This window comes from Salvelinus namaycush, chromosome 21 (assembly GCF_016432855.1).
Source record: "Salvelinus namaycush isolate Seneca chromosome 21, SaNama_1.0, whole genome shotgun sequence".
Classification (NCBI taxonomy): domain Eukaryota; kingdom Metazoa; phylum Chordata; class Actinopteri; order Salmoniformes; family Salmonidae; genus Salvelinus; species Salvelinus namaycush.
In genome coordinates, this window is record NC_052327.1 from 25,655,222 (window position 1) to 25,672,707 (window position 17,486).

The 17,486-nt window shown below is 42.7% G+C and overlaps 1 protein-coding gene across 3 annotated transcripts in view; it reads right to left on the minus strand.

The window, feature by feature from the left end:
* LOC120066243 (guanine nucleotide-binding protein G(o) subunit alpha) overlaps positions 1-17,486 on the minus strand; it is a 142,355-nt gene that overhangs the window by 100,806 nt on the left and 24,063 nt on the right. For all 3 annotated transcript variants that reach the window (XM_039017478.1, XM_039017477.1, XM_039017476.1), the window contains exon 3: positions 2,364-2,505. In XM_039017478.1, the coding sequence (XP_038873406.1) occupies positions 2,364-2,505 (142 nt within the window). The remainder of the gene's footprint in view (positions 1-2,363; positions 2,506-17,486) is intronic.

Here is a 17,486-nt window from a genome sequence, read left to right on the forward strand (position 1 = left end):
TCGTTTTAATGAATCATATGAATCGCTCAAAAAAGTAAATCAACTTTGTATGGCCTTATTCGCGAGTGTCAGTGGATGTTTTTTGGGACATTGATGACATGACAAAAACATTTATAGCTTAACAGTTAACTAGAGGGTACAAGATATGTTTTGAATTGTCTACCTACCTAGTTAGTCTCTTCTCTATCATATTTTATAGGCCTACCTGATGCTGCATTGTCCGACTGCCTCACTCTCCTTGACCAACGGCCCACACTTCTCGCACACAAGCAGGTGATGCGTGCAAACAGAGGCGCTAAAGTGTCGTTCCGAGCCTGGCTGATTTTTATTTGATTGTTAAAATATTTAAAAACTGTGCCTGAATAAATTACATTAAAACAAATTAAATACATTTCCATGACTTTTTCAAAACTTTTCAGATTTGAATATTTTCCAAAACTTTTCCAGGCCTGGAAAACACACGCTTAAAATGTCATGACTTTTCCAGGATTTTCATGACCGTACAAACCCTGTCCATTCGAGTACTAGAAAAAAATATCATGCGAGCACTCGAACAATCAAAAAGGTTAAATGACCATCCCGGTGAGCAGCTATGGAAGGAAGTTATGTCTGATTTCTGCCGTGTATAAATTAACATGGGATGGGACAGAAGTGATTTTTATTGGGGCCGGACCACTGGCAAGGACAGGAAAGTTCCGGGGTTATATAGGGATCAGGACAGTACGGGGGAAAAAATTTACGAGACAAGACAGGACAGGAATTAATTTTCACTCCCGTGTCAACCTCTACTGCACATATAGGCTATATGGAGAAACACTCACACATTCACACTAACATACAAATCTAAACAGGGGTCCTCAACAGGACACACCTGCCCTTCATTCCCTATTCTCCCTCTCACATTCATTCTCTCCTCTAATTCTCCCCGCCCGTCTCTCTGAGGCAGCTAATCATCTCTCTTTCTGTGACGGTACCTCGTTCTCTTTCTCCATTAGGGAGAGTAAGAGAGATTCTCTACCTGGGGACAGTGACCTCTGACCGATATCACAAATTTATTTTGGGGAGTTTACTTTTGGGTCATAGACACACACACACACACAGGCATGCATGCAGGGACGAACACAAACACGCGCAAAGACGCACACTCACACACACACACACACACACACGCATGGACGCACACACACACAAACACACACTCACACTCGCGCGCACACACACTCTAAATTACTTGACTGAGAATGGCAAAAGTAGTATTTCTAAGGACACAACCCCTGTGGCCTGTCATCTCCTGGCTCAGGTTCTAGCAGCAGAAAGAGATAATATCACAATCAATAGCAGCTGGGTATTTCAGAGGCCTTGTCCCAAGGTATTGATAGCATTGGTTTGATTAAAATATAAAGGACTTCTTGGAAAGCTCAGAGTCAGTTGTGTCCCTCCTGTTTTAGAGAGGGAACAGAGCATGACAGGGGAATGGATACAACACAACACATGAGAGGAGGCATTAGGAGGGCAGCTCAGATATCCTACTGTACACCTTCCTTCACCCTGTCTTGTCCTCTTAATAAGGCCACTCTGAGGTCATGTACTGACACAGCTATGGACCCTTGACCCCATTACCCTCCAGCTCGCACTGCAATCCTGCTATCGGCAGTTTAACATTGTGGATAGAACCAATACCCAATCCCAAACCATTCCCACCATCTTCATCATTCATCATCGTCATTGTTGGCACCACCGTAATTTAACAATGCTGCTATAAACGAATCATGGCACAGTACAAGTGACATGTCTACTAAACACATTTATCTCATGTTCTTCCTGACCGTATATTCATCATGGTCTGAATGCAGTATTACAATTTGAAATGTCTGCTTACCTCCTTGGTGCTGGGTATTAATAGTAGTAATATTAAAGACAGATAGTGTGTTGTGTGAATCTACATATGCTCCTGCACTCCTCCTCTCAGTAAGAGATTTATAGAAGCCAGTCAACAAGCAGAGACGAATGTGCTCTGTTCCATATCCTGTCAGAGCCTTGTGGCCAATTATCTGCTACAACATTGAGGTTATGGATTTTCACAGATGGATAAGGATGGATGGGTGTTTTGACTGGTTTCACTTGTTAAAATCCTGTGGGTGAATATATCGGTGTCCATCAGTGTTTGACAGTTTGTGTATTTGTTGATATACATGTGTTTGAGAGGCCTTCACTACAGTATATAGTGGTAACAGCACACAATGCTCTGCTTACTAATGTGCGTGACAGTGTGTGTGTGTGTGTGTGTCTGCGTGTCTGTCTGTCTAGTTGTAGTCCATTCCCTCAGTGCTACAGTGTACAGATAGAGCAGTAGAGAAACTCACTTTTCTCTCCTTGTCTCCGTACTCCAGGCCCAGGGTGTCCATGGCACGGACGATGGCAGCCAGAGACTGGATTGTGTTGCTGTAGACCACAGGCTTGTACTGCTTCACATCATCTCCAGAGAAGCCATCCTCATGGATAATCCTGCAAACATGAATGTGATTCATACAGGTCAGGTGGGCATTTACTTAAACAGGGAAGTAATTTCCACGGCACACATACTGGTGGCAGACACGCAGAGGCACACATACTGGTGGCAGCCACGCAGAGGCACACATACTGGTGTCAGCCACGCAGAGGCACACATACTGGTGTCAGCCACGCAGAGGCACACATACTGGTGTCAGTCACGCAGAGGCACACATACTGGTGTCAGCCACGCAGAGGCACACATACTGTATCACACACACAGCCACGCGCGCACAGCCAAGCAGGCACAGCCACACGCACACAGTCACGCGCACACAGAAACACAGAGGCTTGGGTAGCCCTGAGCTCCTCTCTCTTCCTCAGCCTGGCTCCATCTTAATTCTATTTTCCTTTCATTTGTTCCGTTGCCGCTGTAGATGGCCGTTGAAGAAAGGGGGAGAGGGGGGAGATCTGAGAGTTTCTCCCCCACCCAGCAGCCAGAGCTAGTCAAGGACCAGATGTGGAGAGTGCGCTCCATTAGGCAGATACACAGGAAGACTAGAGGTCGACCGATTAATCGGAATGGCCGATTAATTAGGGCCGATTTCAAGTTTTCATAACAATCGGAAATCTGTATTTTTGGACACCGATTTGGCCGATTAAAAAAATAATAATCGTTTTTCCCCCCCTTTATTTAACTAGGCAAGTCAGTTAAGAACACATTCTTATTTTCAATGACGGCCTAGGAAAGGTGGGTTAACTGCCTTGTTCAGGGGCAGAACGACAGATTTTTACCTTGTCAGCTCGGGGATTCAATCTTGCAACCTTACGGTTAACTAGTCCAACGCTCTAACCACCTGCTTTACATTGCACTCCACGAGGAGTTTGCCTGTTATGCGAATGCAGTAAGAAGCCAAGGTAAGTTGCTAGCTAGCATTAAACTTATCTTATAAAAAACAATCAATCAATCAATCATAATCACTAGTTAATGGTTGATGATATTACTAGTTTATCTAGCGTGTCCTGCGTTGCATATAATCGATGCAGTGCGCATTCGCGAAAAAGGACTGTCGTTGCTCCAACGTGTACCTAACCATAAACATCAATGCCTTTCTTAAAATCAATACACAAGTATATATTTTTAAACCTGCATATTTAGTTAATATTGCCTGCTAACATGACTTTCATTTAACAAGGGAAAATGTGTCACTTCTCTTGCAACAGAGTCAGGGATAGTCCTATAATTCCTATAATAACTACAACCTAAAACTTCTTACCTGGAAATATTGAAGACTCATGTTAAAAGGAACCACCGGCTTTCATATGTTCTCATGTTCTGAGCAAGGAACTTAAACGTTAGCTTTCTTACATGGCACATATTGCACTTTTACTTTCTTCTCCAACACTTTGTTTTTGCATTATTTAAACCAAATTGAACATGTTTCATTATTTATTTGAGCCTAAATTGATTTTATTGATGTATTATATTAAGTTAAAATAAGTGTTCATTCAGTATTGTTGTAATTGTCATTATTACAAATTAAAAAATGTAATTGTCTGATTAATCGGTATCGGCTCTTTTTGGTCCTCCAATAATCGGTATCGGTATCGGCGTTGAAAAATCATAATCGTTCGACCTCTAATGGAAACACATTGACCCCAGGCCTGAGATCTCCTCTTCACGACACAAACACCACAGCAGAGAGAGGCTCAGCCTATTTACCCCCGACAGGCACCATTAACACCTCACCGCCCAGCCCCACACCCTCACTGGTCATGATATCCAGTCCCCAGTCCTTTTAATGGACCAGACAGAGCATGAGCTCCTACCAACAAAGAGTACAGGCTGAGCTTTGTGTTTGTGAAAGTGAGTGTGTGTGTGCCCTTTGAAGTAGGCCAAGCATATAAAAAGGCAGAGAAATGTCAGTGCCCTAAGCCCTGACTTACTGCGCAAGAGAGAGGCAGAGTGTCCCAGCCCAAGAAGCCTGCGGCTGTAACACACAGATACAGTTTGTGATCCTCCAACAGCAATATGCCTCCTCTCCAGTAACATGCCTTTCATAAGACTCTTTGCAATGACTCTGTCTGTCTCGACTCATATCACTACTCTCTCAATACACTGACAAGCCTGAACTTGCCCTGCTGTGTGTGTGTGTGTGTGTGTGTGTGTGTGTGTGTGTGTGTGTGTGTGTGTGTGTGTGTGTGTGTGTGTGTGTGTGTGTGTGTGTGTGTGTGTGTGTGTGTGTGTGTGTGTGTGTGTGTGTGTGTGTGTGTGTTTGCACTTGCTTTCCTACATTATCAGCAGTGGTGTAAAGTACTTAAGTAAAAATACTTTAAAGGTACTACTTATTAAGTAGTTTTTTGGGGTATCTGTACTTTACTATTTATACTTTGACTATTTTTACTTCACTACATTCCTTAAGAAAATATTATACTTTTTACTCCATACATTTTCCTTGACATTCAAAAGTACTCTTTACATTTTGAATGCTTAGAAAGACAGGAAATTAGTAAAATTAACACACACTTATCAAGAGAACATCCCTGGTCATTCCTACTGCCTCTGATCTGGCGGACTCACTAAACACACATGCTTCGTTTGTAAATTATGTCTGAGTGTTGGAGTGTGACCCTGGCTTTCAGTAAATAAAGAAAACAAGAAAATTGAGCCGTCTGGTTGGCTTAATATAAGGAATTAGAAATTCATACTTTGACTTTTGATACTTAAGTATATTTTAAACCAAATACTTTTATACTTTTACTCAAGTAGAATTTTACTGGGTGACTTTTACTTCAGTCATTTTCTTTTAAGGTATCTTTACTTTTACCCAAGTATGATAGTTGGGTACTTTTTCCACCACTGATTATCAGGAGCCCAATGTCCTAACATTTCACTGAAAAGGTAGGAAAATAACTTTTTAGAGGTCCTGAATTTGTTAAAATGCTATTTTAAGCTTAAGGGTTAGGATTAGGTTTTGGGGTGAAGGTTAGGGTTAGGTTTTGGGGTTAAGGTTAGGGTTAGGAATAGGTTTAGGGTTCTGGGTGCATCTGTGGGTGTAATAAACAGCACGGGGGACACACTGGTTCTGCACTACTGATACCTGGGCTGGTGGGCGGGGGGTTCCAGAAGGTTCCTACTCTACCCAGCACAGAGCATATGTGGAAGGGTTGAGGAAAGTACAGAAGGGAGGGGAGCTTTGCATTATATAGCATACTGTAAACTGTGTGTAGTTGTGTGAGTCACCTTACTTTGAGGAGTCCCATAATCCTGTGGTCAATGACTCTGGTATCGATTGTCAGAGCTTAGCTCCTCTCCAGGGGAAATGAAAGCTCTCTCAAACACTGTTTTCCTTCCTCTTTAACAGACATGTTTTACTTGCTGGCATTGTGACTGGCAGACCAGGTGTGCCTTGGCAGAGATAGGCATGTGCCAGCCAGGACCCCCCCCCCATTGGGGGAACTAAGAGGCAGGTTAACACCTGGGTCATTCCATGTCATTTCAGCAAGCCATGATCTCAGACTGTTCTGAAATCCTTTGTGTAGTTAGAAAGATAAGATTAGCATTCTGGCAACATTATTTTGTTGAAATATAACTTGATCTCTGAGGAATTAGGTTAATTGATTGCACCCAACTTGGCCAATTTGTAAATTCCAGGATTCATATAACATCCAATAAATATAGTACCTAACATCTGATTTGGACCTAACTTTTTTCTACCAATGAGTTAGACCTGAGGAATCCAAAGGAATGGTCAAAAGACACCCATGGACCCCCTACACCAATCCCACCCTAACAAAAAATATTATACAGTATCAGTTCTCTATGTCTGGCAAGTAGTATGGTGCTGAGGCTTGGAGTGTTGTCGTGATTGTCATGATTGTCATGATGGTGATGTCTCCCCCCACCCCGATCAGATAAATGAGTCCATGCCGTCCCTAGGAGGGGTGCGTCACTTGAGTGGGTTGAGTCACTGACGTGGTCTTCCTGTCAACCCCCTTGGGTTGTGCCGTGGGGGAGATCTTTGTGGGCTATACTCGGCCTTGTCTCAGGATGGTAAGTTGGTGGTTGAAGATATCCCTCTAGTGGTGTGGGGGCTGTGCTTTGGCAAAGTGGGTGGGGTTATATCCTGCCTGTTGGCCCTGTCCGGGGGTATCATCGGATGGGGCCACAGTGTCTCCTGACCCCTCCTGTCTCAGCCTCCAGTATTTATGCTGCAGTAGTTTATGTGTCGGGGGGCTAGGGTCAGTCTGTTATATCTGTAGTATTTCTCCTGTCTTATCCGGTGTCCTGTGAGAATTTAAGTATGCTCTCTCTAATTCTATCTTTCTTTCTTTCTCTTTCTCGGAGGACCTGAGCCCTAGGACCATGCCTCAGGACTACCTGGCATGATGACTCCTTGCTGTCCCCAGTCCACCCGGTCGTGCTGCTGCTCCAGTTTCAACTGTTCTGCCTGCGGCTATAGAACCCTGACCTGTTCACCGGACGTGCTACCTGTCCCAGACCTGCTGTTTTCAACTCTCTAGAGACAGCAGGAGCTGTAGAGATACTCTCAATGATCGGCTATGAAAAGCCAACTGACATTTACTCCTGAGGTGCTGACCTGTTGCACCCTCGACAACTACTGTGATTATTATTGTTTGACCATGCTGGTCATTTATGAACATTTGAACATCTTGGCCATGTTCTGTTATAATCTCCACCCGGCACAGCCAGAAGAGGACTGGCCACCCCTCGTAGCCTGGTTCCTCTCTAGGTTTCTTCCTAGGATTTGGCCTTTCTAGGGAGTTTTTCCTAGCCACCGTGCTTCTACACCTGCATTGCTTGCTGTTTGGGGTTTTAGGCTGGGTTTCTGTATAGCACTTTGAGATATCAGCTGATGTAAGAAGGGCTTTATAAATACATTTGATTTGATTTGATTGAAGTTGTTAGGTTTATGTCCTATCCTACAGTCTGGTTTTACCAGGTTCTGACCACTAGCTGGTGCTGTTCCTGCTAGTAGGTGATTTCTTTTAAAGGCATTGTTCACCCAAATGATAAAATGACATATAGGTTTCCGTGTAGGCAGTGTATGGACAAGGGATGAAAGCAACCCATGCTTCATTTTGTTTACCTGGCCACTGTTTCAAATGCTAACTTTTTAGCATTAGTGGCACAAATCCAATACAAGTCAGCGATACCTATATTAGCATTTCCACGCTTCATACCCAAATCATCTATAAGTAACATCATTGAGTTACACAATACATGTTTTGATACTTTAGGATGATTTGGACATGAAGTGTGAAAATACTAATATACATACCAGTGACTTACATTGGATTTGTAACACAAATGCTAAAAGGTTAGCATTTGAAACAGTGGACAACAAAACCAAAGCATGGATCTCTATCATACCTTGTCCATAGACTGCTTACATGGTAGGGAAGGACCTCATCCACCTGAGCCATGGTCTGTTCACCCCGCTACCATCTAAAAGAAGGAGACAGTAGAAAGCTGAGACTGATAAACAACTTCTATCTCCAGGCCATCAGACTGTTAAACAGTCACCACTAGCTGGCCTCCGCCCAGTACCCTTCCCTGAAACTTAGTCACTGTTACTAGCCGGCTACCACCCGGTACTCTACCCTGCACCTTAAGAGACTTCTTTGGCCTATGTACATAGAGTCGTTGAACACTGGTCACCTTAATAATTTTTTACATATTCCTTTACCAACTTTATATGTATATACTGTATTCTAGTCATGGCACATCCTATATAACTACTGCTGTACACATATTTTTTATTGATATACTGTCCATATTATCTTTACACACCATTATATACAGTTCCTTCAGAAAGTATTCACACCACTTGACTTTTTCCACATTTTGTTGTTTTACAGCCTGAATTTAAAATTGATAAAATTTTGATTTTGTGTCACTGGCCTACACACAATACCCCATAATGTCAAAGGGGAATTATGTTTGACATTTTCTTTTTTTTTTTTTCTTCTTTTTTTTTTTTTTTTACAAATTAATTATAAATGAAAAGCTGAACTGTCTTGAGTCAATACGTTTTAAACCCCTTTGTTATGGCAAGTCTAAATAAGTTCAGGAGCAAACATTTGCTTAACATGTCACATTTTTGAATGAGTACTTCATCTCTGTACCCAAAACATACAATTATCTATAAGGTCCCTAAGTCAAGCAGTGAATTTCAAAAACTGATTCAACCACAAAAACCAGGGAGGTTTTCCAATGCCTCGCAAAGAAGGGAACCTATTGGTAAATAAAAAAGCAGAAGTTGAATATCCTTTTGAGCATGGTGAAGTAATTAATTACACTCGGGATGGTGTATCAATACACCCATTCACTACAAAGATACAGGCGTCCTTAGTAACTCAGTTGCCAGAGAGGATGGAAAAAGCTAAAGGAGTTCACCACGAGGCCAATGGTGACTTTAAAACAGTTAGAGTTGAATAGCTGTGACAGGAGAAAACTGAGGATGGATCAACAACATTGTAGTTACTCCACAATACTAACCTAAATGACAGAGTGAAAAAAAGGAATCATGTACAGAATGAAAATATTCCAAAACATGCATCCTGTTTGCAATAAGGCACTAAATTAATACAAGAAAAAAAGTGGAAAAGTAATTCACTTTATGTCCTGAATACAATGCATTAAGTTTGGGGCAAATCCAACACATCACTGAGTACCACTCTTCATATTTTCAAGCATCTGAGGCAGGATTGTGTCGAGGCACAGATCTGGGAAAGGGTACCAAAACATTTCTGAAAATGGCCTGCATACTCACCAGTCATGTCACCCATTGAGCATGTTTGGGATGCTCTGCATCGACATGTATAACAGAGTGTTCCAGTTCCCGCCAATATCCATCAACTTGGCACAGCCATTGAAGAGGAGTGGGACAACATTCCACAGGCCACAGTCAACAGCCTGATCAACTTTATGTGAAGGAGATGTGTCACACTGCATAAGGCAAATGGTGGTCACACCAGATACTGACTGATTTTCTGATCAACGCTCCTACTGTTTTTTCAAGGTATCTGTGACCAACAGATGCATATCTGTATTCCCAGTCATGTGAAATCCATAGATTAGAGCCTAATGAATTTATTTCAATTGACTGATTGACTGATTTCCTTATATTTACTGTAAAACTGTCAAATGAACTCAGTAAAATCTTGGAAATTGTTGCATGTTGCATTTATATTTTTGTTAAGTGTATATATATATTTATATATTTCCAAATTCCATTATTTTACATTTAGATGTGCGTGTATTGTTGTGAATTGTTTTTAGATACTACTGCACTGTTAGATACTACTGCACTGTTGGAGCTAGGAACACAAGCATTTTGATACACCCGCAATAACATCTGCTAAATATGTATATGTGACCAATAAAATTTGATTTGATTTGATATACGGAACAAAAATTTAAATGCAACATGCAACCAGTCAGTATCCATTTGCCTCATGCAGCACGACACATCTCCTTCGCATACAGGCAACGGAAGAACTGGGACATTTGCAGCTTCCAGGAATTGTGTACAGATCCTTGCGACATGGGGCAGTGCATGATCATGCTGAAACATGAGGTTATGGTGGCGGATGAATGGCACGACAATGGGCCTCAGGGAAATACTCTGAGCCGCAGCTCCATATTACTTGCCAGACATAGAGAACTGATACTGTATACTCATTGTTGGGGTGGGATTGGAGTGGGACCTGGGGTGTCTGTGGGTGGCTTTTGACCAGTTCTTTGGATTTCTCATGTCTAACTCATTGTTTGGTCCAAATCAGATGTTGGGTACCATAGTTATTGAATATTATATGAATCCTATAAATTAAAAAATTGCCAATTTGGGTGCAATCAATTCTCTTAATTTCTCAGAGATAAAAATATATTTCAACAAAATAATGATGCAGGAATGAAAATCCTATCTGTTTCTAACAAGATAAACAATTTTGGAACAATCTGAGATGGAGGGTGTCGAAATCCTTTTTTTTGTGCTTTTTGAGGTGGAACGACCCACCTGGCAAAGACCTGCCAACATACCCTGCACTGCTCTGTACATGTTCCATGGGACCAACACCACACAAGACATTACATTTACTAAACAAACACTGCTGCTCAATGTCTTAACCACAGACCCAACAGAAAGCAGAACATCTGTCTCCACATCTCTCCACACTGACCACTGCCCCATTGGGATGACCCATAGTGACCACAGCTCTACTCTGACCCTACACAACCACAGATCTCTAAATCACCATTAAAACAACACTCTACATCTGCAACCTTGCAAACGTTTAGTAAATATCATGTGGAGCCAATATCACCCAGCACCGCTGCCAGCAGTGCCTCTGTTTTCCTCTGTGCTGAAACTCCAGTGAGCGCACCATCTCTGGTGACTGATTAATAATCCAGGGGTTAAAAACAACACGTCTAATGCCTCCCGGGTGGCGCAGTGGTCTAGGGCACTGCATCGCAGCGCTAGCTGCGCCACCAGAGTCTCTGGGTTCGCGCCCAGGCTCTGTCGCAGCCGGCCGCAACCGGGAGGTCCGTGGGGCGACGCACAATTGGCCTAGCGTCGCCAGGATTAGGGAGGGTTTGGCCGGTAGGGATATCCTTGTCTCATCGCGCTCCAGCGACTCCTGTGGCGGACCGGGCGCAGTGCGCGCTAACCAAGGGGGCCAGGTGCACGGTGTTTCCTCCGACACATTGGTGCGGCTGGCTTCCGGGTTGGAGGCGCGCTGTGTTAAGAAGCAGTGCGGCTTGGTTGGGTTGTGCTTCGGAGGACGCATGGCTTTCGACCTTCGTCTCTCCCGAGCCGTACGGGAGTTGTAGCGATGAGACAAGATAGTAATTACTAGCGATTGGATACCACGAAAATTGGGGAGAAAAAGGGGGTAAAATAAAAAAATATATATAAAAAAAACAACACGTCTATAGGCAATCTCTAAGTCTCAATAAAGCTAAGGGCATGTTCCAGGGGTTTCTGATGTCCCAGGGGTTTCTGATTCTCACAGGGGTCGAATGATTCATTGTTCTGTTTCTGATAGGAGACACTGAAAGGACAGCAAGTCCTTATACCAGGCCACCTGTCCGAATGAGCAGATCCAGGCCCACACCACTGGTCAGCTAGCTACAACATACAGTACAGTCTGCAGAGTGCATGTCAGGAGCTGATACAAGAGTGATTACAAGTCACTCTACAAGGGTGATTAAAGTCTTGTCTTTCCCCCTGTGTCCCATTGCAGAGCAGTGGAGGGAGAGAGCTCTGAAATGAGACTGCAGGATTTACCATACCACACTGTGCAGTGTAACCTGCTGTCTGCTACAGTATATGGTAAAACCAGCCTTCCCAGTAAGAAGGGTCAAAAGGCTTCTGCTATTCCCTTGAGTGTGAGGACATGAAAAGTACAGATTTTTTAAAATCGTTATGGCTTTCATTAGTGTGTTACATTATCCAAGTCATCTTCCCTTGGTTTCCATTCCTCTCTGCAAAGCCTCATCAGGCAGTGTGTGTGGGTGAAACACCACAGGAGAGCTCAGATCATTATTACTGCCTTCCCTTCCCACCAAGTTTATAAAGGGACCCTCATTAAGTAACAGAGAGGGTGAGAGGGAGAGAGGGGGAGAGGGGGAGAGAAAGAAAGAGAAAATAGGTACAGAGTAACGGAGCAGCACAATTGGAGGATCATTTTAATGTTTTAAGGGTCTGTGCTTTTCACGCTTGAGGACTTTTCTCATTTGGGTCTCTCCAGGCCGTCTGTCAGCTGGGAGGGGAGGGCGGCAGGTAGCCGCTGGGGAGGGCAGAACAGAGAGCACATTAGGCCCTCCTTGGTGTCTGACACGTGGAGATCTGTGAACTGGAACCTCTACCACCACATCACTGCCTCTCACACAGAGGGAGGGGCTTCTAAGAAGTGATGGTAATTTTGCATTCTAGCCGTGTACTGTACTGACTGACTAAATGCAACGTACTTGTTTTCCCCACAGAAAAACTGTTTACATAATGCTTTTGGTCTTACAATAAATGGAGCGCCTTGTATTGTGTACAGGTTTATTACACCTATTTCACTGTTGAGAGAAGTACGAGGGGGATGAATGGGATTTTTAAGCCAGTAATTTTGAGTTTGCAAATCGTCACGCCACACAAATGATCCTTTGTGCTCCCGGCACACTCCAGTGCTGTTGCTGTCATCGGCCCCGGGACAGAGCTACTTTGATTCCCTACCAGCGTTGGGGGCGCTATTTATAACCTCTGCAATCAGAGGAGCGCTACCTCCCAAGCATCAGATGCTCCAGCCTTTGCACCAATCTGTCCCCCACACCCCGAGGTCGACCCACAGACACACACATGGACTGCTACCTAAATGGCACCCCCTTTCCTTTTTAGTGCCCATAGACCCCATTGGACTCTGATAAAAAATAGTGCACTATATTGGGAATAGGATGTAATTTGTGATGCACGGACACAGCCAGGGTTACGGCAGCACCACACCTCGGCTAGTCCTAGATTGGAACAGCCACACAACATCACTCCCTCACCACTCCCTCACTGCATTCAACTTCCATCTCACATTAGCTTTATGATATCAAACCGCAATGTCTATATAAAACACAATCACACAACAGTAATTATAGGGCGTATCTAAGGACCCACTGTATTTTCCTCTCCCCCTCTCTTTCCACCTCTCTCTTGCTAAAACACTGCATCTTCCTGACTATATCTGCTGATCTCTCCTCTCGCCCTCCCAGACCCCGCTCAGAGCTAAATTCTGCCACTGAGATTATGAAGTGTCCTCTATCAGTTGGGGCTTGCCAGCTGGTTGCTGGGAGAGGGTGACAGTAATTTTGGGGTTGCTTCACACCCAGCCTTGATCAGTCACAAATGCTGAATAATTACAGCGACAGATCTGCATATCTACAGCTGTCATTAAATCCCAGCTTGATCCCTCCCTAAACAGCAGCCATTGTCCCCTAATTCATACAGTCCTCTGCTTCCACCCCTCTTCCTCCCCTCCCCCTCTCCTCTCCCTCCTGGTCGTTTGTCATCCTGTAATTATATCTGCCATTGTCATCTCCCCTGGAACCCAAGGAGGAGAAGGAGCAGGGGATGAATATAAGAGGTGTGTTGCTGAGGCAGCAGAATATCACCTTTGAGGCCTGCAGGGTTTTGGGCTCTAACCCACCAGCCTGTTCTGATCACAGCTATATTTAACCAGTTTGGAGGATACAGGGTGGCATCTCAGCCCTGCATAAACTAGTGTTGCATGGTATACCGAAACAGCTGTACTTAGTACTAAAACATGAAAAACGGTTCCGTACTTTTTGTTAGTAGCTCTAGCCTGTCCCGGGAGTCTGGGCTACATCATGTTAGCTCCCCACTCATGCTGCACAGAAGTTAACGTCTTGACGCACGGATCCCTTTAGCGGGATCATTTTCGCAAACAACCGCTGAATTGCAGAGCGCCAAATTCACAAAAAAATGCTAAAAATATTTATATTCATGAAATCACAAGTGCAATATAGCAAAACACAGCTTAGCTTGTTGTTAACTTTTTAGGGATAGAGGGCAGCATTTTCCCTTTTGGATGAATTGGTGCCCATAGTGAACTGCCTCCTACTCTGTCCCAGATGCTAATATATGCATAGTATTATTACTATTGGATAGAAAACACTCTGAAGTTTTTAAAACTGTTTGAATTATGTCTGTGAGTATAACAGAACTCATATGGCAGGCAAACTTCCAAACAGGAAGTGGAAATTCTGGGGCTGGTTGATGTTAAACTCATCGTCTATTCACATCCCAGTAAGATATAGATCTGTTCGCACTTCCTACGCCTTCCACTAGATGTCAACAGTCAGTAGAACGTGGAATGAAGCCTCTAGTGTGATGTGGGGCCGGATGGCTATTTGAGTCAGTGGTCTGGCAGAATGCTAGTTCCTGGTTACGCGCATTACTCATGATATGGCCATGCGTTCCATTACTCTGTAGACAAAAACGTATGCTCCGGTTGGAACGTTATTGGATATATATGATAACAACATCCTGAAGATTGATTCTCTACTTAATTTGACCAGTTTATTCGACCTGGAATATAACTTTTGAAGTTTTCGTCCGAGTTCACCTGGACCGGCGCCAGCGTTTGGACATGTGAACTAAACGTGCTAGTAAAAGTAGCTAATTGGACACTAGTAATGGACATTATCGAACAAAACAACGATTTATTGTGGAACTAGGATTCCTGGCACTGCATTCTGATGAAAGATCATCAAAGGTAAGGGAATATTTATGATGTAATTTCGTATTTCTGTTGACTCCAACATGGCGGAGAAATGTTGTGTATTTCTGAGCGCCATCTCAGATTATTGCATGGTATGCTTTTCCTAAAGTTTTTTTAAAATGTGACACAGCGGTTGCATTAAGAACAAGTGTACCTTTAATTCTATGTAAAACATGTATCTTTCATCAAAGTTTATGATGAGTATTTCTGTTATTTGACGTGGCTCTCTGTAATTACTCCGGATATTTTGGAGGCATTTCTGAACATGGCGCCAATGTAAACCGAGATGTGTGGATATAAATATGCACATTATCGAACAAAACATAAATGTATTGTGTAACATGATGTCCTATGAGTGTCATCTGATTATCAAAGGTTAGTGATTAATTTTATCTCTATTTCTGCTTTTGTGACTCTATCTTTGGCTGGGAAAAATGGCTGTGTGTTTTTTTGGATTTGGTGGTGATCTAACATAAATATATGTTGTGTTTTCGCTGTAAAACATTTTAAAAATCGGACACGATGGGTAGATTAACAAGATGTTTATCTTTCATTTGCTGTATTGGACTTGTTAATGTGTGAAAGTTCCCGCGCTGCCTTTTCAGCGGAATGTTGGGGGGGGGGGGTGGTTCCGCTAGCGGAACGTGTGTCCTAGAAAGGTTAACCTCTTGAAGCTAGGGGGCAGAATTTTTATGTTTGGAAAAATAACGTTCCCAATGTAAGCTGCCTTTCTCAGGTCCAGATACTACAATATGCATATAATTGACAGAGTAGGATAGAAAACACTCTAAAGTTTCCAAAACTGTCAAAATATTGTCTGTGAGTATAACAGAACTGATTTTGCAGGCTAAAACCTGAGGAAATCCAACCCGGAAGTGCCTTTTATTTTGAAAAATCACTGTTCCATTGCCTGCCTTTCGTCCATTTAAAGGGATATCAACCAGATTCATTTTCTAATGGCTTCCACAGGTTGTGAACAGGCTTCAGACATAGTTTCAAGCTTTTATTCTGAAAAATGAGCGAGATTTATCAAAACGCGTCAGTGGATAGACGGAGGTCCTTACATTAGTTCATGCGCTCGACACTGGTTGCCCGACATTTTCTTTCTCTCCAGTATTGAATAGTTTACAGTCCGGTTGAAATATTATCGATAGGTGTTCTTAATGCTAGGTGTTCTTAATGTTTTGTCTAGTGATCAATAAACTTACACAAACGCTTGGATTGCTTTCGCTGTAAAGCATATTTTCAAAATCTGACACGACAGGTGCATTAACACACTTAAATAATGGAACACGGCATGTAGAAATGTTTCAACTTAATTACTGTTCGCAAAACAATGTCCATACAGGCTAGCCTAGAACACACTAGCTACAATGCAAGAAGATACCATCAGCTTCCAGCTTTGTAGGCGTACAGTACTTTCCATGCTAGTTTACAGCTACAGATAACATCAATTCACTACCCTAGTACTTTGTTTGTGATAATATGCAAACCATAATGCAAAATATGCTGATTTCAAAGCTGATTTCACTTAATCGTCTCTCCCTCACGTCTCCCTCTTGAACTGACTGTGGTCTCTATTTAACAAACCTAACGTAATGGTACATCTTAGTGCTAGCGGTAGCGACATAGGTCCAGGGGTGTGTCAGAAATATGTTTGCTATTTTCACTGCGGGAATTATGAGCAGAAGAGCTGGAGGTAGCCAGTCGTAAATAAATTTGTTTTAGGTGTGTCGAGGCTCGACTCCTCACTGGCTTATCAGAATGTGCTCCATAGATAGATATGTGGTTGCTTCAAGTTGTGTATTTACGTTTATGCATTGCGTTGTCTCTCACCAATTCGAATGTAAGTTCATTATAGCCTAGTTTGTTAAATAGCCTACAGAAACAAAATAACTAAATGTAGGCCTATCCCATCCTTGCTAAATATGTTGAATGTTTGCAGTCCACATTGTTCTAAGTAATTGCATGGCTTCAATATGGAAATGTAACATGGCATTCGCACTGATATAGGGGCAAGATCTGCTGTAAATTGCATTATGCATATGTCTCAGCCATGGGCATGCCAAACTTTGTCAATTTACTATTGATAAGGCTTAAAAAGATTGTGAATAATTGTAATGAAATTCTAATAAAAACTCAACTTGTTTGAAATAAACAGGCACCGCAATTACTCCCAATGGGCATATAATATTAAGACGTTTTTTTCAAACAACAATATTTCTAAATAGGTTGGGGTCAGAAGCACGATATCATAAAATCGCCAGGATGAAAAAGAACCGGCCTTTGTTATAGAAGCCCAGCGGTAATTGTAGCCTATGGAGGGCTTGTTTTTTAATCATATGAAACGGAAAACAGGCAATTGTTAAAGGAAAATAACTTCTCAATACGTGGGTCACCAGCATCATGCCATCTCTCATTTCATTATGGGAATATGCGCATATGTAGCCTACATGGAGGGGGTTTTACGCATGTCCAAAATGGGAGTTAGCTCAAATAATGTAGACCTACAGATACAAAGGGGATGTCCAAAACATGATCTTTTAATAACGTTTTGGTGATTAAGATTTATTTCAAAGCAGTCTCATGAGCCAAACCCTTTATTGATAGGCTTGGCTACTTGGTGAACGCATTGGGCACGACAAAAAAATACAGCCTTCATTGAGGGGAGGCTTTTAATCAAATCAACGGCT